This window comes from Martes martes, assembly GCF_963455335.1.
Source record: "Martes martes genome assembly, chromosome: 7".
In the NCBI taxonomy this organism is placed as follows: domain Eukaryota; kingdom Metazoa; phylum Chordata; class Mammalia; order Carnivora; family Mustelidae; genus Martes; species Martes martes.
This window is the reverse complement of record NC_137894.1, coordinates 17,836,010-17,860,288: the sequence shown is the minus strand read 5'-3', so window position 1 is coordinate 17,860,288 and position 24,279 is coordinate 17,836,010. Positions and strand designations below refer to the sequence as shown.

Genomic DNA, 24,279 nt, shown 5'->3' with positions numbered 1-24,279 from the left:
TGGCGGAGGGACTCGATGCGGTTGCTAAGAGACACTGCACGCCGAGCGGGATCTCTGCGCATGCGGAGGAAGAGATCGGCGTGTGCGTTCCCCGAACTACGGTGGCCCGGAGGGTGGTGCTGTTCGTTCGAATGGCGGTGTGAAGGCTGGGTCTCCCAACCCATATCTCCCGCAGGTAACTGGGAGTGGCAGCGGAACTCCGCGGAGGGGAAGGCGTGTGTGCGGCTGACTGAGAGGCTGGTCCAGGGAGCTAAGGCTGGGGAGGCGGCAGTCCTTAGGAAGCGAGGAGAGGGACGCCTGATGCCGCAGCCCCCCCTCAGCGCTCTTCAGAGGAGAGTGCCGGGTCCGTGGCTCATCTTTCCGTCCCTGAGGCCCCATTAGCTACCAGACTGGACTTGCCTCGCCTGGCGAGGAAAAGAGGACTCTTTTTTGGAACGGCGGTGACGCTTCAAGAGCTTTTCTGCAGGGACAGCGACCCTCACGGATTTCTGACAATGAAGGGGAGAGGAGAATGGAAAATACGCGAGATGGACATATTTATTGAGTGCCCCGTATTCATTTAGCAAGTGTTTATTGGCCGGGCACTCTTCTAGCCGTTAGGGAGACGACAGTGAACGGGGTAGATACAATCAATGGTCCTCGTGGAACTTTCTCTTTGACAGGGGAGGTGGATTAACAAAATAATTACATAGGGTTAGGTTATATAAAGAAAGTCAAGGAGAATAAGAGGATCGAGTTTGACTAGGACATGTCGACTATTTTAGATAGGTGGTCAGGAAAGGTCTCTGAGGAAGTGACATTTGAGCGGCGATCTGAATGGGGAGGAACAACCGTGGCAAGATCTGGGGTATGGAACTGGGCGGAGGGAAGAATTTTGCAGGCAGGTAGAATGAACAGTGCAAAGCCTCTGATCCTGGAATAACCTTTGCTGTTTAACAGAAACTGCAAGAAAGAAGACCAGCGTAGTCAAGCAGAGTGGGTAAGAGGGAGAATGGTAATAAGGTGGGGGATGTGGGACAGATGGCAGACCTTTGCGGGACTGTGTAAACCGTGGTAGAGAAGTTACAATATCGTATTTATGTTTTGAAAAGATCACTGGCTGGCTGCTCAGTGGAAAAGACTAGCGGGAGCAGGGTTACTGCAAATGTGGAAGACTATTAGAGTAATCCAGACAAGCGCTAATGTTATTTTAAACTAAGTCATCCAATACACCAGACGTTTGGCTACCACCAATGTCCAGACAGTATGGCCTCCTTAATTATATAAAGGAAGTAATTTAATGTATCAGTTGCTTTTATGTAATGAGGTATAGAAAGATGTTGTGTGGCAGATGGTGGTCACTGCAGACCCTTTCAATTTGTCCCCTGATGTCTTCTTTTACACTATCATTCATTCAAGAATACATGTTTTGGTGCTTTCCTCATGAGCTACCTATTGGCCTATATAAGCAAGGAGCTCAGTGCTGCCCAGGGAAGCTCATAGTCAAAGTGTGGGGAAACCAAACCAGAAAATAATTATAGACAATGCAGTGAGATAAATACTTTAGTATAGGCTGAAGGAGCTCTTGGCAGGGCCCCCTAATCCTGAGTCGGATATGTAAAAGGCTTCCCTGGGACTTTCAAATTAAAGGTTGAGAGCTGGTGGGAGAAGGTTGAATGTGGCTTAATCAGAAGGAATGTGCCAAGCAAAGCTTGGGAACCCTTAAAGTGCACAGTTTCCGAAAACTTCAGAGAAAGCCTGTGGCTTAGTTTGTGGGGCAGATTGGTGAGAGGACTCCAAGAGGCAGATCTTGAAGGACTTGCTAAGCTGTGTCCAGGTGTTTGGATTTTATCCTAAGGAGAATGGAGAAGTTTTTCAGAAGAAAGTGGGTATAGGGTAGGCTAAGAAACAACCATTTAGCAAGAAATCTGTTCGTTGTCTGGGGCGGAAGTGGTGTACTACAGTAATGCCAGGGAGGGTGGAGAGAAGTGGGCTGAGGAAGGGTTCAGAAAAATGTCAGATTTCTAGCTGGTATACCTAAGAGATATGAGGTATAAACTGAGAGGCTGAGGAACACAAGTCTGAGAGGCCATAGAAGTTGAGTTGAATTTGTGCTGAAGGTGCCTGTGGGCCCTCCAAGTGGAACTCTGATGACATTTAGCTACTTGAGTGCAGAGCCCAGAAGACAGCTGGACCCTAACTGGATTCTGAAGTTGTCAGCATGTGATTGAAGACATTGATAGAGTCTGTGAAATTGCTCTAAGAAGGGAAGGGACATGGAGGACTGAACACTTAAAGATCCCAACATTCCCTCCCCCCATTTTATTGAGAAATAATTGATATACATTACTGTATCAGTTTAAGGCAAACAACATGATGGTTTGATTTACGTATATTGCGAAATGATTGCCACAGTAGGTTCAGCTAATATTTGTCTTCTCCTTAAATACAATAAAAAGAAATAAAAGAAAAAAAGGGAATTTTTTTTTCTTGTGGTGAAAACTCGGGATTTACTCTCTTAGCAGCCTTCCTGTGTATTCTACAGCTGTGTCAACAATAGTCACCTTATATCCTTAGTATTTCTGTAACTTACAGTTGGAAGTTCGTACCTCTTGGCCACCTTCCTCCAATTTCCCCTCCACCCACCCTCTGCCTTTGATAACCACAAGTTTGATCTCTTTTGCTGTGAGTTTGGGTTTTGTTCTTTATTTGTTTACATTCCACATATAAGTGAGATCATACAGTATTTGTCTTTTTCTGACTAATTTAACTTAGCACAATGCCCTCACGGTCCATCCATGTTGTTACAAATGGAATGAGTTCCTCATTTTTTTATGGCTGAATAACATTCCATTGTAGATACGTACCACAACCTTTTCATCCACTAGGGCACTTCCACTTCCATCATAAATAATGCTGTTAGGAATATAGGGGTGCAGATGTGTTTTCAAGTTAATGTTTTTGATTCTTTTGGGTATATGCTCAGAAGTGGAATTGTCATATCATAAGGTAGTTCTATTATTAATTTTTTAAGGGTCCTCCATACTGGTTTCTATAGTGGTTGCATGAATTTACATTGCCAGCAGCAGTGCACAAGGGTTCCCTTTTCTCCACATCTTACTAGCATTTGTTATCTCTTTTTGATGATGGTAACTTAACAGGTGTGAAGTGATATCTCATTGTAGTTTTAATTTACATTTCCCTAGTGAGTCTTGATGGTAAGCATCTTTTCATGTACCTTGTTGGCCTTTTATAGTTCTTCTTTGCAAAAAGGTCTATTTAGTTCCTTTGCCCATTTTTTAAAATCAGATTATTTGGGTTTTTCGTTACTGAGTTGTATGAGTTCTTTATATATTTTGGGTATTAATTAATCTGTTATCAGATGTATGGTTTGCGAACATTTTTCTTCCATTCCGTAGGTTTTCTTCTTTATTTTGTTGACGACTTATTCAGCTATGCAGAAGCTTTTTAGTTGGGTATAGTTCTACTTGCTTATTTATTTTGTTGCTTATGCTTTAGGTGTCATCCAAAAAAACCCCATTACCAACACCCATGTCAAGGGGCTTTATTCCTGTTTTCTTCCTGGAGCTTTAGGTCTTACATCTAAGACTTTGATCGATTTTGAGTTAATTTTTGTGAGTCTAAGATATGGGTTCAATTTCATTCTTATACGTGTGAATATCAAATTATCTCAGCACCATTTATTGAAAAGACTGGCTTTCTCCATTGAATATTCTTGACTCCCATGTCAGATATTAGTTGGCTATATATATGGGGATTGACTTCTGGGCTCTCAGTTCTCTCCAGTTGGTCTGCTTGTTTTTATGCCAGTACCATACTGTTTTGGTGACTAACTTTATAGTATAGCTTGAAATCAGGAACTGGGATGCCTTCTGCTTTGCTCTTTCTCACAATTTTATTTATTTATGTATTTATTTATTTTGGTTATTTGGGGTCTTTTGTGGTTCCATATAAATATTTGGAGTGTTTTTTCTGTTTCTGTAAAAAGTACCATTGGAATGTAAATAGGGATGACATTGAATCAATAGATGGCTTTTGGTAGTATTGACGTTTTAACAATATTAATTATTCCAGTCCAAGAACGCAGGTTACCTTTCATTTTTTTTGTGTCTTAGAATTCTTTCATCAGTGTCTTTTGATTTTCAGAGATCTTTCACTTCCTTAGTTTCACTTATTGCTAAGTGTTTTATTATTTTTGATGCTATTATGAATGGAATTCTTTATTTCTTTTTCAGAAAATTTGTTGTTAGTGTATAGAAATGCTACTGATTTTAATATTTAATTCTGTATCCTGAAACTTCAACTGGATTTATTGATTAGATCTAACATTTTTTAGTTGAGTCTTTAGGATTTTCTTTATATAAAATCATATCATCCACAAACAGAGATAGTTTTATTTCTTCCTTTCCAATTCTGATACCCTTTATTTCTTTTTATTGCCTGATTGCTGTACCTGGGACTTCCAATACTGGAGCATGCTGAGGCATGGAGAAAGGTAAAGAGTGGGACTGGGAGGTCAAAGGGAAGATGCCCAGCATGTGACATGCTCTTGGAAGATATCCTTTCCCCCTCCATCTTTTATAGGAGGGAGAGGTCCTCTTGCAGTCATAGACTGCTTTTTTAGACATAGCTTTAATGACTCTGGTGCTAGACAGAGATGTTGGGAGCCTCTGTCCTTTTATCTTCCAGACCTTCTCAGTGCCTCAGCCACCCTCATTAGCCTCTCTAATTTTGGCACCACTCTTGAACTTTCTGTAGACTCTAAACACTCATTTATTTATTTGCACAAAATGATTGCTGTCTTAGTTGGGACAGGAACCAGAATCCTGAAAGATAACCTTTGTTTAGAGTGCCTCAATTTCTGCCTCTAGAATCACAGCATTTTCATTAACAGGGCTATATACAATAAGTGTCCAGTTGGGCTTTGATCAGATTTGAACCTATTGTTGCATTAAGCCAAAGCCCAATTCTGAGTTTCCCAGTTGATTGGTAAACTGTAGTAACTTTTCACATAAAGAGAAGGATTTTTTCATTGTAACATTGACAATGAAAATAATTATTTTTCTGAATTTAACTATATGGGTTGTTTAAAGAAAATCTCCTAAAGAAGATAGTAACATCTTTTTTATTGTTGCTTTCTGTATACACATAAGGATTAAATTACTAGCAACTTGGTTTTTAATAATTTTGAAATTGGGTGATGGCAGAATGTCTTCTAATGAGTAGACTCTGCACTTAAAATTTCTACCTAGTGTTTACTTAGGAATATTTTTTTAGGAAAATATTTTAAACATTTTAAAATATGATGCTGCCCCGTTTTCCATCTATGAATTTTTAAATTCAAAGTTCTAATACATTTACATATATATTTAGTTGATATTCATGAAATCCTATGCATATTAACACTTAGGATCAGAAGGCTGATGTCTGGGGCGCCTGGGTGGCTCAGTGGGTTAGGCCGCTGCCTTCGGCTCGGGTCATGGTCTCAAGGTCCTGGGATCGAGCCCCGCATCAGGCTCCTTGCTCAGCGGGGAGCCTGCTTCTCTCCCTGCCTCTGCCTGCCTCTCTGCCTGCTTGTGCTCTCTGTCTCTCTCTCCGTCAAATAAATAAATAAAATCTTTAAAAAAAAAAAAAGGCTGATGTCTGTAGCTGCAATTATTGTATATTTTTAAGAAGATTTTTTTTTTTTAATTTTATAGATAGAGACAGAGATAGGGAGAGGAATAGAGGGAGAGGGACAAGCAGACTCCCTGCTGAATGTGGAGCCTACTGCGTGGCTCCATCCCACAACTCTGAGATCATGACCTGAGCCGAAATCAAGAGTCAGATGTTTAATTGACTGAGCCACCCAGGCGCCCCTGAAACTATTATATTTTTTATTGAATTGTTAATTTTGAGAAATTGTAGATTCACACGCAGTTGTAAGAAATAATACAGAGAGATCTTGTGTACCCCTTGACTAGTTTCCTCCAATGGTAGTGTTTTTCACAACGATCACACATTATCACAACCAGGATATTAGCATTAGCATAATCCACTGACCCTGTTCAGATTTCCTGTCTTACCTCTGTTTATTTATCTGTGTGTATATTTAGTTCTGTGCAATTTTTTTCACATCTGTAGGTTAGTGTTGCCTTCACCAGTTCCATGATCACAAGGACCCCTTGTGCTGGCCTTTGTAACCCTACCCACCAAGTGGGAGGGGACCTCCCTAACCTCTGGCAACCACTAATCTCTTCCCCATCTCTCTAATTTTGTCATTTCAAGAATGGAACCACTCAATATGCAACCTTCTGAGACTGGCTTTTTTCTCTTGGCATAATTCCTTAAGAACTATCCAAATCATTACACGTATCAATAGTTCTTTTCTTATTGCTGTGTAGTATTCCTGTACGGTGTGAACGTACCACGGTATAACCATTCAGACACTGAAGGACATCTGGGTTATCTTCAGTTTCTTGCTATTATAAATGAACCTGCTGTGAACTCTAATGTACAGCTTTTTATGTGAATCTAAGTCTTCATTTTCCTGGAGTAACTGCCCAGGTTTGTAATTACTAGGTCATACAGTAGTTGCATATTTAGTTTCTTATTTTGCTTTAAAGATTTTATTTTTTTTAGAGCAGTTTTAGGTCATCGCAAAATTGATCAGAAAGTACAGAAATTTTCTGTATATATTCCTCCTGTCCCTTGCACATGCATAGTCTTCCCCTGTGTAATCAACATGCCGCTCACCCCCCCCCAGTGGTAACATTTGTTACAATTGATGAACCTAAGGTTGACACATCATTATTGCCCAAAGTCCATAGTTCATGCTAGGGTTCACTCTTGGCTGTACACATTGTCTGAATTTGGACAAACATGCAATGATACATATCCACTTTTATAGGGTCATACAGAATCCTTTCACTGCCCTAAAAATCTGTGCTTCACCTACTCACCCCTTTCCTGCACCCCAACCCCTGGCAACCACTGATCTTTTTACTGTCTCTGTAGTTTTACTTTTTCCAGAATGTCATGTAGTTGGAATCATACAGTATATAGCCTTTTCAGATGGGCTTTTTTTTTTTTTTAACTTAGTACTATGCATTTAAGGTTCCTTCATGTCTTTTCATGGCTCAATAGCTCTTCCTTTTTAGCACTGAATAATATTCCATTGTCTGAATATACCACAGTTTATTACCCATGGAAGGACATCGTCACTGCTTCCGAATTTTGGAAACTATGAATAAAGTTGCTCTGTGTATCTGTGTTCAGGTTTTTGTGTTGAAATAAGTTTTCAGCTCCTTCAAGTAAATACCAAGGAGTGCGATTGCTGGAACATATGGTTAAGAGTATGTTTAGTTTTTTAAAGAAACTACCAGACTGTTTTCCAGAGTGACTGTACCATTTTATCATCTCACCAGCAATGTAAAAGTAGTTTAGTTCTCCATATCCTCTTCAGAAGTTGGCATCACAAATTTTTATTTCATCTGTAGTGAAAGTGGTATTTCCTGTGATTTTATATGTTTACCAGCGGCTAATGTGGTTGAACATCTTTTTGTGCACTTTTTTGCCACCTGTATATCCTCTTCAGAGGAGGGTCTGTTTATGTCTCTTGCCCATTTTCTGATTATTACTATCTTTTGAAATACTGAGTTTTGAGAATCCTTTATGTATTGTAGATACTAGCCCTTTGATTATGTGAGTAGCAAATATCTTCTTTCAATCTATAACTTATCTTTTCCTGCTCTTGAAAGGGTCCTTCGCAGAGCAAAAGTTTTTAATTTTGTTGACATCTAGTTTATCAGTTTTTACTTTTTAGAGACTGCTTTGGGGGCCAAGTTTAAGAACTTTTTGCCTAGCGTTGAATCCTAAAGATTTTTCTCCTGCTTTTTTCTTTTTTCCTAAAATCTTAAGTTTTAAACCCATGATGCATTTTGAGTTAATTTTTGTAAAAAGTTGAAATCATTTTAAGTGAAGTCAAGTCAAGGTCTTAGTCACTCATATTAAATTGCCTTTAAACTATTGATGGCTGATAATCAAAGTATAATCTGTGGATAGTTTGGCTTTTCATCCTGGGTTTGATGTAGCTTCTAAAAGTAATTTAATATAAAAATTCAATCAAATGGATGTCCTAATTAATGTTTTAACCTTTGTTTGCTGAGTATCTTTTGAAAAAATTGTACTTGGTTTGCATTAGAAAGTTGTATAGTAATTGACTTTGAGTTTAGATATTGTGCAGCATATGAAAATATTTCTAAGGATGGGTATTCTGATTTACAGTACTGCAGGAGAAAATCTAGAAAGTGTTAAAAATTAGACTGTGTGAGTTACTATTTTCACTTGGGAAGGTTATTAGAAGTCCTCTATTCCTCCATATTCTTGAGACTTGGAGCATCAGAGCAAATTTGGGGAGGACCAGAGGCTTTGATATTAGACTGTGTAGGTTCAAAACCTGGCTCTGCCACTTAACTAGCTCTGTAACTTAATCTCTGCTTGCCTTAATTACCTTATTTGTAAAATAGGTATGATAATTATCCACCTCATAAAGCTGTTGTGAACTTAATACTCACTTAAAACCGTGTTTGGAACATAGTAGGCACTCAATAAATTTTAGCAGTTCTTTTTCTTTCTAAAATTTTTTTTAAAAAGATTTTTATTTATTTATTTTGACAGAGAGATAGATACCAGAAGTAGGCAGAGAGGCAGGCAGAGGGAGAGAGAGAGAAGCAGGCTCTCTGTTGAGCAGGGAGCCGGATGCGGGGCTCGATCCCATGACCCCGGAACCATGACCAGAGCCAAAGGCAGCTGCTTAACCAACTGAGCCACCCAGGCGCCCCATCTTTTTCTTTTTCTTTAGATTTTATTTATTTGAGAGAGAGTGTGTGTGCCTAGCACACACAAGTTGGGGCGGGGGGCAGAGGGAGAACCAGCCTCCTTGCTGAGCAGGGAGCCTAATGAAGGGCTCATCCCAGGACCCCAAAATTATGACCTGAGCTGAAGGCAGACTCTTATGCAACTGAGCCACCCAGGCGCCCCTAAACTTTAGCAGTTCTTATTCCTGAAGCATCAATTTTGTGTGAAGATGAGTGGGAATACAGTACTTTTGTATTAAGACATGTATGCTTCTATTAGGAATAGAATACACAATTCAAATCATTTATAGTACTTAAGCAGTAAAAGAGAGTCCTGAGGCAAATTTTATGCTTGCTTTGGGTACCCCCTTTGGCCACCTGGTAGTCATTTTCTGTGAATAGGAATTTTCCAAAAAAAACCTCTTTAAAAACACTACCTATTTCTTGCCCTAATTAGACCTTTCCTGTATTTGTTTCCTTTTCAGGCTAGACAGATCTCTCCCATATATCCAGTATAGCTGGTTTAAAAACTTGTGTGAGAGGTATACCTTCCTCCAGACCATCATGAAAAAGAGCTTGAGATATACTACCCTTGTAACAGATACTTCAGGGAAAAGGTATGGTTGGTCAAATACCCTAGTTCACTTTTTCAGGATTTGTCTTTTCATTTAATACCATAATTCCTTTTTTTTTAAAAAAAAGGCTACAATTCTCAATAGGCTACCCATAGACATTTGTTTCAGTGAAGATTTCTTTGGCCAGCATCAAAGACATTGTAATGAGGAAAGAGTGATGTTTAGTCATAGTTGAACCAGCCTAGCATCTATCCTCTTCATTCATTTGGTACCTGTGAAGGGAGGGAAAATTCTTTCTCTGTCCTTCACGGTCTTCCAGCTGAACTAAGACTCAAATTTAGATGAGATAGATTAACAGGAAAAAAAAAAAAACAGTTTTATTACATGTGCACAGAGGCCCAGTAATGACATTGACACCTAAAGAAATGACCAAGACTGGCAGTTTTTATACATTTTTAGACATAGAGACAATAAATCTGTGACAAATTGATGGGACAGAGAAAACCTAACTTTGGACACTTTAATTAGTAAGGAATTCTTAAGAGAATTTGGGTTGTGCTAGTAAATTTGTAAAAGGATTATTTATATAGCCTTCCTGGCTCTCAATTTCTTATCAGTGGAGATCAGGATGTCTCTACCTTCTGATACTGGGAGATTACCTCTTGCATGGAAGATTTATTTCCTGTTTTCAGGGGGCAGGGGAGGGTCTGAGTGTCCTTCCTACACAGGCTGTCTCTGAAGTAACTTTTTTTTTTTTTTTAGATTTTATTTATTTGACAGAGAGAAATCAGAGCTAGGCAGAGAGGCAGGCAGAGAGAGGGGAAGGAAGCAGACTCCCCGCTAAGCAGAGAGCCCGATGTGGGGCTCGATCCCAGGACCCTGAGATCATGACCTGAGCCGAAGGCAGAGGCTTAAACCACTGAGCCACCCAGGCGCCCCTGAAGTAACTTTTACTTAAAATAATCGATGTGCCAGAGTGGCACATTTTGGGGCAGCTTGTCTTTGGCACCCCTACACCTGCCTGGCATTTGTGGGCCCCAGCTAATGCTTTTCAATCTGAATACTCATAACTACTCTTAGCAAAGAACCTAGATCCCACGATGATAGAAAATGGCCCATTCCTCCCCTAAAATGCTTGCTTGCTTGCTTGCTTGTCTATGTATCTATTTATTTACTGGTATTCACTTTAGTTTTGCATGCTGAAATGTTTGAACCATTCGAAATGGTTCTTTTTTAGGTAAAAAAATGGTTGAATATCCACAATTTTATTTTCATTCATTGTAAAATTTAAGGACTTAAGATTTATAGAAGTACTATTGAAAGGTCTTTTTTTTTTTCTTAATATTTATTTATTTATTTGACAAAAAGAGCACGGGGGAGGGACAGAGGAGAGAATCCCAAGCAAACTCCACGCAAAGCTTGGAGCCCAGTGAGGACTCGATCCCACAGCCTTGAGGTCATGACCTGAGCAAATACCAAGAGTGGAATGCCTAACTGTCTGAGCCACCCAGGTGCCTCTTAATGGAATTATTGTTACTACTATAGCATTGAAATAAAAAGAATTTCACTTGTGTAAAAATTACAATAGGTCTGGGGCACCTGGGTGGCTCAGTGGGTTAAAGCCTCTGCCTTCGGCTCAGGTCATGATCCCAGGGTCCTGGGATCGAGTCCCGCATGGGGCTCTCTGCTCAGCAGGGAGCCTGTTTCCTCCTCTCTCTGCCTGCCTTTCTGCCAACTTGTGATCTCTGTCAAATAAATAAATAAAATCTTTTTTAAAAATTACAATAGGTTTGCACATATGCTATTAAAATCTAAAATAGTCTATTGTCACAGAATATTTGACATATAAAAGTGTAATAGTTTATGTCAACTTCAGTAAAAGATGTCAGTAGTTTTGTTGGGAAGAAATGTTACTGTCATAACTAAAATATAAAGTGAAATAAGTACAATGGAAATGGACTCTGAAGTAGAATGTGAAAGCCAGTTTCTGTCTGTGGCAGATAAAACTCACCAGACAATTAAGAAGATAATTTTATTCAGGCCTTTACAACAGGGAGAATGTTCATTAATGGGACACCTCTCAAAGAAGAAGGAGGAAATGTGGGGGTTTAGGAAACAAGGGCAGTCTGTGTGAAAGCGTAAAGGTGAAGTCTGTCTGGGAATATGGTGAGCCCTTTCCTGGAACATTAATCATTCTTGCTTTCCAGGAGCACCGTGTTCAGGAAACAGATAACATTGAACGCTATCAGATGGAACAAGGTTCCCGATTATTAGTTATGTTTCCAAATCATGTGGGATGTTCACCACAGTTTCAAAAGAGGACTCAGAGAAACTTTACCAGGGAAAATTTCATTCATAACTTTAAGTTGCAACCTATAGGTCTCTTCATACCCATTTCTACACTGTAGGACAAAAACAAGGCAGTTTTGTCCTGTCGGGGTGATCCGGAATTGAAATTCCTTAGAAGCTAAGCAAGGGGGAAGAAACCAGTGGAGAGGGAGGTGTAAAGACCAGGGGCAGGCCAGTGCGCCATACTGGAGAAGTGAGACCCACTGTAAGTTACAGCCCTCCTAGGACTCCTCCAGCGAGGACCAAAGATAAAGATGGACTGGGCATTTATAAATGGGCCGGAGTAGTTGGAGGCAATCCTTGGACTTTATTAAAGGATAAATCGGAAGAGGACAAAGTCATGACCCATACAAAATGAACTTACTGTATCAGCGATTTTATTTAACTCATTAACTAATGAAAGAACTAGGCAGATGTCACAACCGTTTTAAAGGAAAAGTTAAAGAACCATGAATTTATATGGAGTAAAGGAATGTAGAGCTGAGTTTACAAATAGAAGCAAAACTGGCTTTCCCCTGCTGAGAGGAGGGTTGCCCCTCCACTGGATAATTACGTGCATGTCTATAGACAGGAATTATTTGCATTGCCATCAGCAATCAACAAATCTGCAAAGGTATGAAATAGCTCAAAGACAATGAAAGGACTAAGCCCCAAAGGATCATATTCCCAGAGGCTCAGTATTCCATTGGAAGAATATTCTGTAATTTCTAACTTCTGCTAAAGCCTTAAGGTTTCCCAGCTATGCTTGCTCTGTAGTAACTACATTAATAATCGTATTACCCATAATATATCCTCTAATACTCATCTATCAGTGATCGTCCATGTTCCTTGCTTTATAGGCCATTCCTGACCCTAAATGCCCTTTCCCTTCTCCTCACTCTTGCTGGTGTCTATTATGTCAGAGTCCGGGACAGCGGGAGTGTCTCGAGTTGTATCCAGCAACAAGTACAGGGTGCTCATGTTTGGACTACTTTTGCTTAACATCTTGTCTTTTTCTTGGCATGGCATTTTTCATTTTTTAATTTAAGGTTGAAAGTGCTGGCCAAGGATCTTCCTATTATTTAATTTTAAGTTGTAAATTAATCATCAGTCACCGCATTTGACCACACCGCATTTGACCACACAGCAATCTAACTAGGTTTTTCATCTGTTAGTTGAAGGTGAAAGTTAATTAATTGGAGGTGGCCCCCGGGGTGTCAGCCTGCATGATTATGCCTCCCAACCCCCAAGGGAGATACTACTGGCATCTAGTGGGTAGAGGTCAGGAATGCTGCTAAACTTCCTACAATGCACAGGCCAGCTCCCCCACAACAAAATTATCCAGCCCCTAATGTCAGCAGTGCCAAGATTAAGAGGCCCTCATGGCCCATTGAAAACTGTTAGAGAAAAGAAGTTTCTACTCTGATAAAATTAAAAATAATTTTATGGTCTTAAATCTGTATGGAAAGCATACGTCTTAAATCTGTATGGAAAGCATACATTTCATTTTTACAGTCTTAAAATAATGTTCTTATTACCAGTCTTCCATTTTAGAAATTAAGCAATCAGTATTACCTTTGACTTGAGAGGCTAAATGATGAAGTGGGAACAGATGCCTTTCCCCTGTAATATGATATACTTGATGCTTGTAATTTTACAATTATTGTTCCTATTTTAGGTTTTACTGAAGAAACATCTTACAGATTTGTCACATTTCTGAGACTAAAATTCACAATTTGGAATTGTCAGCTTTCTCATGAGATACATTTTGGCAGTCCCAATGAAAGCTTTCCTTGACGTTTTACAACAATTATACAAGAAGGTCCTTCTGGGAGCCATACTTGAAAATGAGAACCATGATTACATCTTTTATCTCGACCCAGCATCTTTGGATCAAGACTGCTCCACAACCACCTCTTCGGAATCCCCAAACCCCCATGATGTCCAGGACAAGCATCAGCCATCCTCTGCCAATTTGGCTACCATTTCTATAGTGCCTGTGTGTTTGAAGAAACACTTGCCGATAGGCAGCGCCCGAGAAATAGCGCTCCTTCAGTTAACAGTAATCAAAGTGATGATAACCAGAATATTGTCTGTTGAAACTGACTTCCGTGCAAAGGGGAAATACAGAGATATAATTAAAATTCTTTTGAAATCATCTGACATCGATTCTAAATTAGTAAGCCATTTTTTTTCCCTGTGGTTTTTGTTTTGTTTTGTTTTGGGGGTTTTTCTTTAGATCTAGATGTTTGAAACAAAAGTTTTAAAAACATTCAGTAATAGTGGGTAAGTTTATTTCTTTTCCTGTAGACCTGTATGTTCCAAGACTCGGATAAATTGTTATCTCACATGGCTGCAAAGTGCCTTGCATTACTTCTGTATTTCCAGTTGAGAGAAAAGGTACGATAAGTAATCAAATTATGCTCTTTTCTTTCATGGTTTCTTTAAAATTGTTCTTTGATATTTGATTTTACCCTTCAGATGTTTGTATTAATAAAATGTTTGCTCTTTCAATAACATAGAAATCCATAAAAGTATAAGAATGTAGTAATATAATAGTGACTTGTATCAAAGATTAGAGTCTTAAATATGTCATAAGTCATGATAGATCAGATTCTTCACCTGAAGGATGGGTTTCAAGTCAGTCTATAACTTCTTCAGTTTCTCAAAAGAGCAAGTAGGCCTGCTTCCTTTTCTCCAAAAAAAGATTTAGAAACCTCTGCTGGAGACCACGACCATTTTTACAGGTTCCATATAAATAAATTCTAAGAATCGTCCTCAGCATGATGAAAAAAAACACAAATTGAGCATCAGATTTTTCTGTCTCTGAATTAGTTAATAAATGTAAGCATCTCCCGATTTGTTTAAGCTATAAGTACTTGTTCCTTTCTCAAAGTAACATTCTTTTCTAAATAACAAAAGGTGGCATTTTACTAGTAGAAAATTTGGGAAATGAGAGGAATATGAAGAACAAAATAAAAATCACACATCATCCCACCACCTAGAAATAATCATTGCTAATATTTTCATGTTCCCTGCTGAGCCTTTATTTCTATGGCACATTGAATTTTTTCACTTAGAGAATATTAGGATATTTGTATCTTTCTTGTTTTACCAAATACTAGACTCTTTTGTGGGGGTGCGGGGGCAAGGGAGTAAACAATGTTTTATAGAGTTGTGTGTAATAGGTAATTCGCAATTGTAAAGAAAATTTTCTAATATAACTTGCTCTTTTTTGTTTTCTTACTTATAGATAACATTTAGCAATTCCTGGATTGCTTTTTGCCAAAAAAATCTTTCTGAATACCCTGAAAATGAGAAGGCAGTATACTGCCTCTGGACCCTGACTTTTATAATAAAAGAAATCTTTAAAGATACATGTTCACAGAAAACAGGTACAAATTATGGTTCCCCATAAATGTCATTCTTCTGCTCCCAAGGATGATTATGTTTATAATGAAGATTAAAACTTACTTTATAGCATCTGATCTGTCCTGAAGTATGAAAAACTAAAGAATCTCACTCCAAATTTTTTGACTGAAGATATCTTTTTATTTATTTATTTGACAGACAGAGATCACAAGTAGGCAGAGAGGCAGGCAGAGAGAGAGGAGGAAGCAGGCTCCCTGCCGAGCAGAGAACCTGATGCGGGGCTCGATCCCAGGACCCTGGAATCATGACCTGAGCCGAAGGCAGAGGCTTTAACCCACTGAGCCACCCAGGCGCCCCTGAAGATATCTTTTTAAAATGAAACATTATAAGGAAAAAATTAAAGCTATTATTATATGTCCCTTTCGATATTTATAAAATGGATAGTTAACTGTAGTTATTAGCTTTGTTCTTTTGTTTGTTTGTTTCAAGTTTTTATTTAAATTCTAGGTAACATATAGTGTAATAGTGATTTCAGGAGTAGAAGTTAGTGATTCATCACTTACATACAACACCCAGTCTTCATCACAAGTGTCCTCCTTAATCCCCATCACCCATTTAACCCATCCTCCCCAACCACCTCCCCTGCAGCACCCCTTTGTTCTCTGTAGTTAAAAGTCTGTTTTCTGGGGGCATCTGGGTGGCTCAGTCAATTTAGTGTCTGCCTTGGGCTCAGGTCATGATCCCAGGATCCTGGGATCAGGCCATATGTCTGGCTCTCTGCTCAGCAGGGGCCTGCCTCTTTCTCCATGTTCATCTGTTCTGTGTCTTAAATTCCACATATGAGTGAAATCATATGGCATTTGTCTTTCTCTGACTGACTCATGTCACTTAGCATAACATACTCGAGCTTGGCCCACGTCATTGCAAATGGCAAGATTTCATTCTTTTTCATGGCTGAGTAATACTCTATTGTAGAATATATACCATGTCTTATTACCTGTTATTCTGTGTCTTCATTTGTTCACATTAAACCATCCAAATCCATTTTTTCATCTTGTAAAGTGACAATATTTATAAATATTGAATTGTAAATTGTTTTATGAAGCCTTCACTTTTCCTCTTGTTTATAACTACTGTTTTTTTCATTGCAGAAATTTTAAAGCAGTTCCTGACTCCTTTTGACACCATTTTCGAAGTTTTTTACAGTTCGTTATTTTCTCATCATTTTGAAAGCTGCCAAGATACCTCTAAAATAATAAACAGCTTGATATGTTCCCTGGAATTACTTGAACTTCTTATAGCTTCCAGAATCCACCTAAAGCTACATTTTACTTGCCAGAGGATTTTATTTTTGAAACCTTCTTGTGTGCTAGACATTATTACCTGGCCTGTTCAGGCTTTTGTCAAAAGGAAATTCATCATTTTCATCAAAAAGTGCCTTCTCTGGAAAGTGGGTGAAGACCTGTGTCGGGGAGCTAGCCCTGTCCTAATGCCGCCAGATCAGCATTTAGATGTAGACATGTTGGCTTTAGCTGATGCTGTCTTGCGAGCTGTGGATTTGGGCTTATTGAGGATGTTGTCTGTCCATGGAAAACCTCCCTGCTTTGGTGGAGAGGAAGTTCAGCCTACATGTGAGCGTGTCCCTGGTCCGGATCATGTTATTCTCAGAGCAGCAAGCCTGCTTATCATTAAATCCTTAGAAATCAAGTTTCAGAGTTGTACTTCAGCAAACAAAATGAAAGGTAATTCTCTGAACTCCTTTTGTGTGCGAAGTAATGAGCAGTTGTTTACTGATACAAAGTAATTCATAATTTTCAAATCTCAGGACTGTAACTCCACTAATTAAATGTACATGTTATCATAATTATAATTTATTAAATTTTCTTTAAAAATTAGAATTACACTAAGAACATGTCAACATTTTGTGGGCTAAACTGAATTTGTACAGCATAATCTAAGTTTAAAAACAAAGAGATGCTATTGAATCACCTCAAAGCACGTGATAGAAGTCAGTTCAGATGTTTGTAGTATTTCATTCCTATTTTCCTTCATAAAATTGAGTAACTGCTAATGTAGATTATCAATAACTAGAAAGTGAATTAAAACTAACATGTGAGAAGTTACATTGATTAAGAAATCGTTGCACATAATGTCCAGGATCTTAATTCAGTCCAAAGACAACTGTTTAAAGTAGGATATTCAGTTTAGGTGCGGGGGAAAGACATGTCTTCCATTTCATCTGCTAGAAAAGAATAGTTGATGTCTCTAAACAAACAGCATATAGTTTTAGTGAAAGGTTTGAATTGTAAGCAGTGACTTCCCTGAATTGCTTTGGATGTCATAACTACAAGGTACTGCATACTAGATATCATTCTGTGTGGTTATCATTTACAACACTAGGTGGCATATGTTCTATAATTCAGAGTTTTAAATTACAGCTAAAACTCCCCAAAACCTTTTTTGGTTTTTGTGCTTAATAGTAGTACTTTCTTTTAATACTTCAAACAAACAAAAAATTTTTCCTGTTACTTTAAAGGCAAAATGATTTTTGCTGGGTTGCTCTGTTGCCTCTAGTAACAGACAGCTGCGGCATCCCATGAAGTGATGTCTTTTGTCTACTATTCATTTATTTATATGCTTTTAGCAAGGATTTGTGTAACTCTAGTTTCTCTGAAATAATTAGTTATCTGGTCTTTGCGGTGAGTAGATGATCTGGTTGTACATTTTAGTTGTAGCCTCTTGAGTGGGTCACTTTTTTTTTCTCTGACATTCAGTTTCCTAATTTGCAAAGTAGAGATAATCCCTAACTCACAGGCTTTCTGAAAGTGTGAATCACGACAATCCACGTTGGAATGCTTGAGATGCCTATATATAAAATTATCGTAAGATATTAATGCATCCAGAAGCAGTCGGCTGCTCTTTGAAATGTGCATCTGTTGAAGTTGATTTACAGAGTTTCATGTCTGAGTTACTGACCTTCTTAAAGCCTCACCTTCAGCCCTCCCTTCAGTCACACAGTCCGTGTGAGTGGATCTCCAGGGTCTTCATAGAACAGGACGATGACATGTTGGAGGCTGCCAAGGCATCATTGGGCATCTACCTAAAGTTGACCAGGCCAGTATATTTCTAAGTAATTTTACTAACTGTGTGCCAGAAAAGCAGAAAACATTTTTAATAATGTGCTGGACATACTATTTACTTTCCATCATTAAGGGGAAAAGAAAAATCCCTAACAATCTTGTGGTTTCCTTGTAAGTTCCAATTCCTTGCTTTAACCCTGCCCTACATGAAAATGAGATTACATCTGAGTTCTCATTATGAAAACTTGGCTGGGTAGGCAGATCTGGGGGAGTGGAACTAGACCGGGGGGCTACAAAGCACGGGTTCTGGTTTCGCTTCATCTGTTTTACCTGTGCGGTCAGAAGTAAGCCCGTACCATTGTCCGAACTTTCATTTAATCGATGTTTAAAAATGGTGTTCGCCCCCAAGACAAACTTTTCCATCGTGAGCTTCAGTGTGGTGATTTTTGCCTTTTTAAAGGTAACCTTAGCCTTGGAAGTAACCAAAGTAGCAGCTCAAAGTTTTCATTTTATCATACACTTGAATGGGGGCTGGTAGCGACTTGAGGCGGGTCCCCGAGGTTGTCGTGAAGCTGTGTTACTGATGACACGGCAAGCTGAGCCTGTTCGAGCTTTATTAAAGCGGCTGTACGTGGGGTCCTATCATCCTGTGGCAAATATCTGTAGTTGGCTATGAAGCTCGTAACCGATGACCTTTTACACTGTTCCTGCTCGACTTTATTAAAACCCTAAAGTATTTGCTTGATTTCCATTTCTTTCTTGGCTTCAGAGAAAGGGCTTTCTTACTAATGCCCGACGGTGCAGTGCTGTCCTGCCAGTTTGTACTTGTGTTATGGCCGTGCTGGCAGTGGCTGCTTTCAGACTATGAGCGTTCGGGGCCAATTTTCAAAAGGTTCTAATCAAGAACACAAAATGCCGGCATGTGATTTGAATTAGGCTCCCAAACGGTGCTGAAAATGCACATGCCGATGAGCCCCTTAGAATAGATCTTAGTTGTATCCACAGCTGCTCAGGGAAGAGGAAGCCTCTGTATTAAATCTCTAACTTTCTTCACCTCAGTGTGTCCAGAGAGACGTGTGCTCATGCCGTTTGTATTTTCTTTTTTAATGTAACTTTTTTAGTTAAGATCGTTTGGTTATTAGTTGAGAATTTTGCTAAAACTAGTCTAAGCAAAAAAAAAAAAAAAAAAAGCGGGGGGATTTATTAGCTTACCGTTAGAAATTCATTCCAAGGAGCATGTTGGCAGCAGATATCACTGTATATAATAAGGATTCAATCATGTCGTTGGTCATTGCTCTTTGTCTGTATCTCGCAACCCTGAATTCATTCTCAAGCGGGGCTACCAGCAGTGCCTGGCTAACAGCAGCCTTTCGGTTACCATCTTTAATAGCTCCAGCAAGAGTCCCAGGGTTGGGGGATCTGATTAGCCCTCTGGGGTCACAGATTCATGTTGGATGCAATCATTGTAGCCAGGAGCATGAGGCCTCTGAGTGGTCAGTCTAGGTCCCGTGGCCACCCCTATTGAGAAGAGCGTGGAAGGAAAGGAAGGAGCTCAGTCTCCAGCCCCACATTACCCTCTGTAATCAGTTACCTGTAGGAATGAGGAACTCTGATACCAAGAGACAGGAAGACGGAGGACTTTTGTTCAGCAAACAATAACTAGAACTACCAAAGTCCATGAATTTTATTTATTGAGTTAGATTTATATGGAGTTTGTAGAGGAAGAGATTGCTTTGAATTTTTGTCTCTTAATGCATAGATTAAAAAGTAATCTGATAGGTGAATTTGTGGTATGTGAATTATGTCTGTTAAAACTGTTATTTTTGTAAAAAGTCATTAATCCGGGGTCTCCATTACTTTGATTTTCAGACAACGTAAAGCTACTGAAAGCTCGACCCAAGAAAAAGAAATGTGGAATCATCACACACATGAATATGGCTATAATCCACACTGTATTTTCTTATTCTTACTGAAAAATATAGGATTTGATTCTTCAGTTCTTCTTGACTTTTTGATTTCATCAGAAACCTGTTTCCTTGAATATTTTGTTAGATACTTAAAATTACTGCAAAAAGACTGGGCTATTTTTTTCACGATTTGCAAGGATTTTGACCTAACGGCATCTAAAGATAGTATAAATATTTGCGGTTGTAGCTCCTCACTTGTCCAGGACGGAAGCAGCAACCAAACAGAACTTAGCCCTTCAGCTGCTTTTGGTCCTCCCAGAAGTGTTCATGCTTCAGTGTCCTCGGCTTCTGATTTTTCTTCTGGATCTCTGAGCCAGCTCGTGATGTCCAAGGAGACCCACGCCACACTCCAGGCTGATAGTCTGTCTCCCCGACGAGCCTCCCACAGTCTCGTGGATTATGACAGCTCTGATGATTCTGAAGCAGAAGGCACAGACCAGCACTCAGCAAACAGTAAACAAATATCTTTACACCAAGAAGCAATGAAGGAATCTCAGGACACAGTTGGAACAGGTACGGATAAAAAACAGCTCAGCCTGGAGCGTCAGTCAAGGCCTCTGGTTCCAAAACAGTCTAATATTCCCTTCTCTGTCGGTTGTGATAATGTCCCAAAGAATGTCTCTGAAGTGGGAGTATCCTACAGGACGCTGAAGTGCTTTGAAGAGCTACAAAGTGCCATTTACCGTTTGCAGAAGAAAAATCTTTTCCCATATAACGCCACACCACTTTTGAAGTTGTTGAAACATATTGAGGCAATATATAACGAGAGTATGAACACTTTGTAAAACAGCAGCATTTTATTTCCAGGAACTGTTTTTCCCTGCTATAAATTGTGCCGTAATGAGAGCATGGTAATAAATTAATAAACAAACAAATAAATAAATAAGTATCCTCAAAAGCATTTTCTAAATCAAGTCTGTCCTTTTGCCCTTTCGGAGTAGCCTCGTGACTGACAAAGATACCTCAAATGACAAGTCACCTGCTACGGTTTTATGTCACTTGAAATTTACACTGGTTCAAACTTAACACAAAACTTGGGATGGATATTGTATTAGTTTGCTAGGGCTGCTGTTAACAAATTTGCCACAAACTCGGCAACTTAAAAGCAACAGAAATTTATTCTCTTGTAGTTGTGGAGACTAGAAGTCCGTAATCAAGGTGTCAGCCAGCGATCTCTCAAGGTGCTAGGGAAGAATCCTTCCCCGCCTCTTCATATCTTCCAGCAATTGCTGGCAATCCTTGGTGTTCTATAGCTTGGAGCTGTGTCAGGCCAGCCTCTTCCTCTGTTGTCACATGAGGTTTTCCCTATATAGGTCTGTTTCCCTATATATGTCTGATCTCCCCCTGTAGACACCAGTCATTAGATTAACAGCCACTCTCACCCAGTGTGACCTTATCCTAACTTGATTACATCAGAGACCCTACCTCCAAATGAAGTCACATTCACAGGTTTTGGGTAGATGTGAATTTTGGGAGGGATACTCTTTAATCCAGTATACTTATTATTTCCCTCTGAGGTATTTATTTGTAATGGGATAGCTAAAAAACTTAAACTCTTGGCAGGTTTTTTTGTTTGTTTGTTTTTTGTTTTTTTTTTAAGAGCAGCTCACTGTATATGTAGATGGATGATCTATTCTATGAACATGAGTCTATTCTTTAAAGCAAATTTTTAATCACTAGATAGTTTTTCTACTAAAAACTGTTGTGGGGGCGCCTGGGTGCCTCAGTTAGTTAAGCGTCTGACTCTTGATCTCAGCACAGGTCTTGAGCTCAGAGTCATGAGTCCAAGCCTCACACTGGGCTCCACTATGGAGGCTACTTAAAAAAAAAAAAAAATAGTAAAAATAAATCGTTTTGAAACATAATTATATTCTGTATTCTGTGTTTTTGAGGGGAAGCAGTAAGGCTGTGGTAATCAAAACAAGTCAGTACTCATTCAAGTAGAAATGGAAAGATCAGTGGAACTAAATAGAGAATTCCTAATTAAGATAGCGATGAGATGCTAACGTTAACCGAATAGAAATGCAGACGTCAAAAAGTCTGGTAACAGTTGGTATACATTGGGGCAGTTTCTACATAATTTAAGAAACACATTAAAGAGGGTATATACATTCAGGGGTATTTGATGTACGCTGTAAAAGCAAAAGACAAATATCTGGTTAAATGAGATACTATATATACTCAATAGAATACTATATACTTGTGGAAAGGATGAGCTGTATCCATGTTTACATCTGGAGTCAAGAACAAAAGTTGATATACGGGGCTCCCATTTGTTTAAGAAAAGAAGGGGGCAGGTGCAATACACATTTATATATGTTTTCCCATGTTTGTTAAATATTTATATAAGAATATATGAGAGTCCTAACAGTGTTTACCTTGGGAAACAGATCTGAAGTAGAAGATTTGACTTTCCATTACATACCTTCTTTTACTTTATTATTTATTTGTTTTTAACTGGATACATAGATTTTTTTTTTCCAAAAAAATTTTTTTTTCAAGTGAAAATAAGTTCTTTTAAGAAATGCAAAACAAGGGGCGCCTGGGTGGCTCAGTTGGTTGGGCGACTACCTTTGGCTCGGGTCGTGATCCCAGGGTCCTGGGTTCGAGCCCCACATCGGGCTCCCTGCTCAGTGGGGCGCCTGCTTCTCCCTCTCCCTCTGCTGCTCTGCCTGCTTGTGTCTCTTGCTCTCTCTATCAAATAAATAAATAAAATCTTTAAAAAATGCAAAACAAAACAAAAAAACAAACATGATTCTTTTTGCTCCTAAGGGAATATACACGTTGAATGCCTTAAAAGTTATGCTTGTACAGATGTGGTTTTGAGCTGTGTTTCTCTAGAAGGTTAATAAGAAACCATCAGCCCCTGGTTGTACCTAAAATGAGGGGAGGGGCCATCATCTACAACGCTGAGGGCCGGTATTTCAGTCTCTGACCCTGGCGTATGAGTCAATTTGTCACACACTCAGGAAGCCCCAGGAGTGGGGAAGGTGACTAACGTTGGCTATCCTCGGCCGTTCAGAATATCCAAGAGCTCTTCTGAGTTAGTCCGTGAAGGAGCACCAAACCCATGATACTTGCCCAGCCTGTAGCTCCACCTCTTCGAGTGAACACTGTGTATCCAAATGAGTGCAAAGGATCATGAATCTAATTTATCGTTTTAACTAAAAATCAATTTGGCAAAGAACACATGTAAGTATACGACTTGATGGATTTTCATCAACAACATACCTGTGGAACCAGCATGCACACCAAGAAACTACTGGCACCCCTGCCTGGGTCCTTCCTGGATCCACTTCTGGTCAATATCTGCTTGGAAAAGCAACTATCCCGAATTGGGACCATGATAGACTAATTTTGCCCAGTTTTGTCTTTATATAAATGGAATCATAGGGTATGTGTTCTTTTACGTCTGACTTCTTGAACGTTTTGGGAGAATGGGTTTGAATTTATTTTTTAAAATAATTGCCAGATAGCTGCCTTGTAGCTATTGTTAGTGACAAAATACATGTAACAGCCCCAAACTGTCTTTGGGACTCCCAGCCTGTGAGGATGGTGAAATTGACAAACTGGTTGAAACAAAATACAGACTCAAACAGGTTATGCAGGGTCTTGTGCAATTGGCCCCAACCTGCTTCTCCAGCCTTGCCTGTCATTCTCCCCCCACCCACTGTCTTAGCAGCACAACCTTTTGTCTTACAGATTTGTTCCTCAAGTCCCATCTTAAATGTTGGCTCTGTGAAGCCTTCCCCCACTGTTTTTGAACCATTGGATCTTACCTGCTTTCTGTTCTCTTGACTGTGCTCTTTCTGTATTGTAGCATCTGTCACCTTCTATTTTAATCATTAGTCAGTCTTCATGGGCCAAGCTCTTTTTACTTAGTCCCTAGTGGATAGCATCATGTCTGTTCCATTATAAGCATCCCACAGATGTTGACTCAATGGGATAGAACCCTCTCCGAGGACTTGATAATCTCCTGGAGGAGACAGGTGTGCAGAGGCTTACCTTTAAGGCTCCCATGGTACTTCCTGTGTGCCAGCTGCTGTGGTAAATGCTCTAATAACCCTCACCATAATGTTGGAAGGCGGGTATTATAATCCCTGTTTTGCAGAGGAGATTA

General features: G+C 39.3%; 1 protein-coding gene across 4 annotated transcripts; it reads left to right on the top strand.

Moving 5' to 3' along the window:
- Positions 1-125: 125 nt before the first annotated feature.
- LINS1 (lines homolog 1) lies at positions 126-21,061 on the top strand. Of its 4 annotated transcripts, none has more exons than XM_080808390.1 (7): positions 126-175; positions 13,419-13,919; positions 14,051-14,140; positions 14,994-15,135; positions 16,264-16,854; positions 18,055-18,226; positions 20,062-21,061. In XM_080808390.1, exons 2-7 carry the CDS (start codon positions 13,497-13,499, stop codon positions 20,942-20,944), a joined length of 2,301 nt encoding a protein of 766 aa, XP_080664516.1. In that variant the 5' UTR covers positions 126-175; positions 13,419-13,496; the 3' UTR covers positions 20,945-21,061. The 4 variants fall into 4 exon arrangements, with proteins under 4 accessions (XP_080664516.1, XP_080664518.1, XP_080664517.1 ...); XM_080808392.1 differs by lacking the exon at positions 126-175 and adding an exon at positions 928-979; XM_080808391.1 differs by lacking the exon at positions 126-175 and adding an exon at positions 9,322-9,454.
- The last annotated feature ends 3,218 nt before the right edge of the window (positions 21,062-24,279 follow it).

What these genes read in the sequence shown, in the direction of transcription:
- LINS1 (XM_080808390.1), top strand. Translation starts at nt 13,497, where the DNA reads ATGAGATACATTTTGGCAGTCCCAATGAAAGCTTTCCTTGACGTTTTA. An exon ending in TTCAGCAAACAAAATGAAAG is followed by an intron (nt 16,855 to 18,054) that starts GTAATTCTCTGA and finishes CATCTGTTGAAG; the next exon opens with TTGATTTACAGAGTTTCATG. An exon ending in ATCTACCTAAAGTTGACCAG is followed by an intron (nt 18,227 to 20,061) that starts GCCAGTATATTT and finishes TTTGATTTTCAG; the next exon opens with ACAACGTAAAGCTACTGAAA.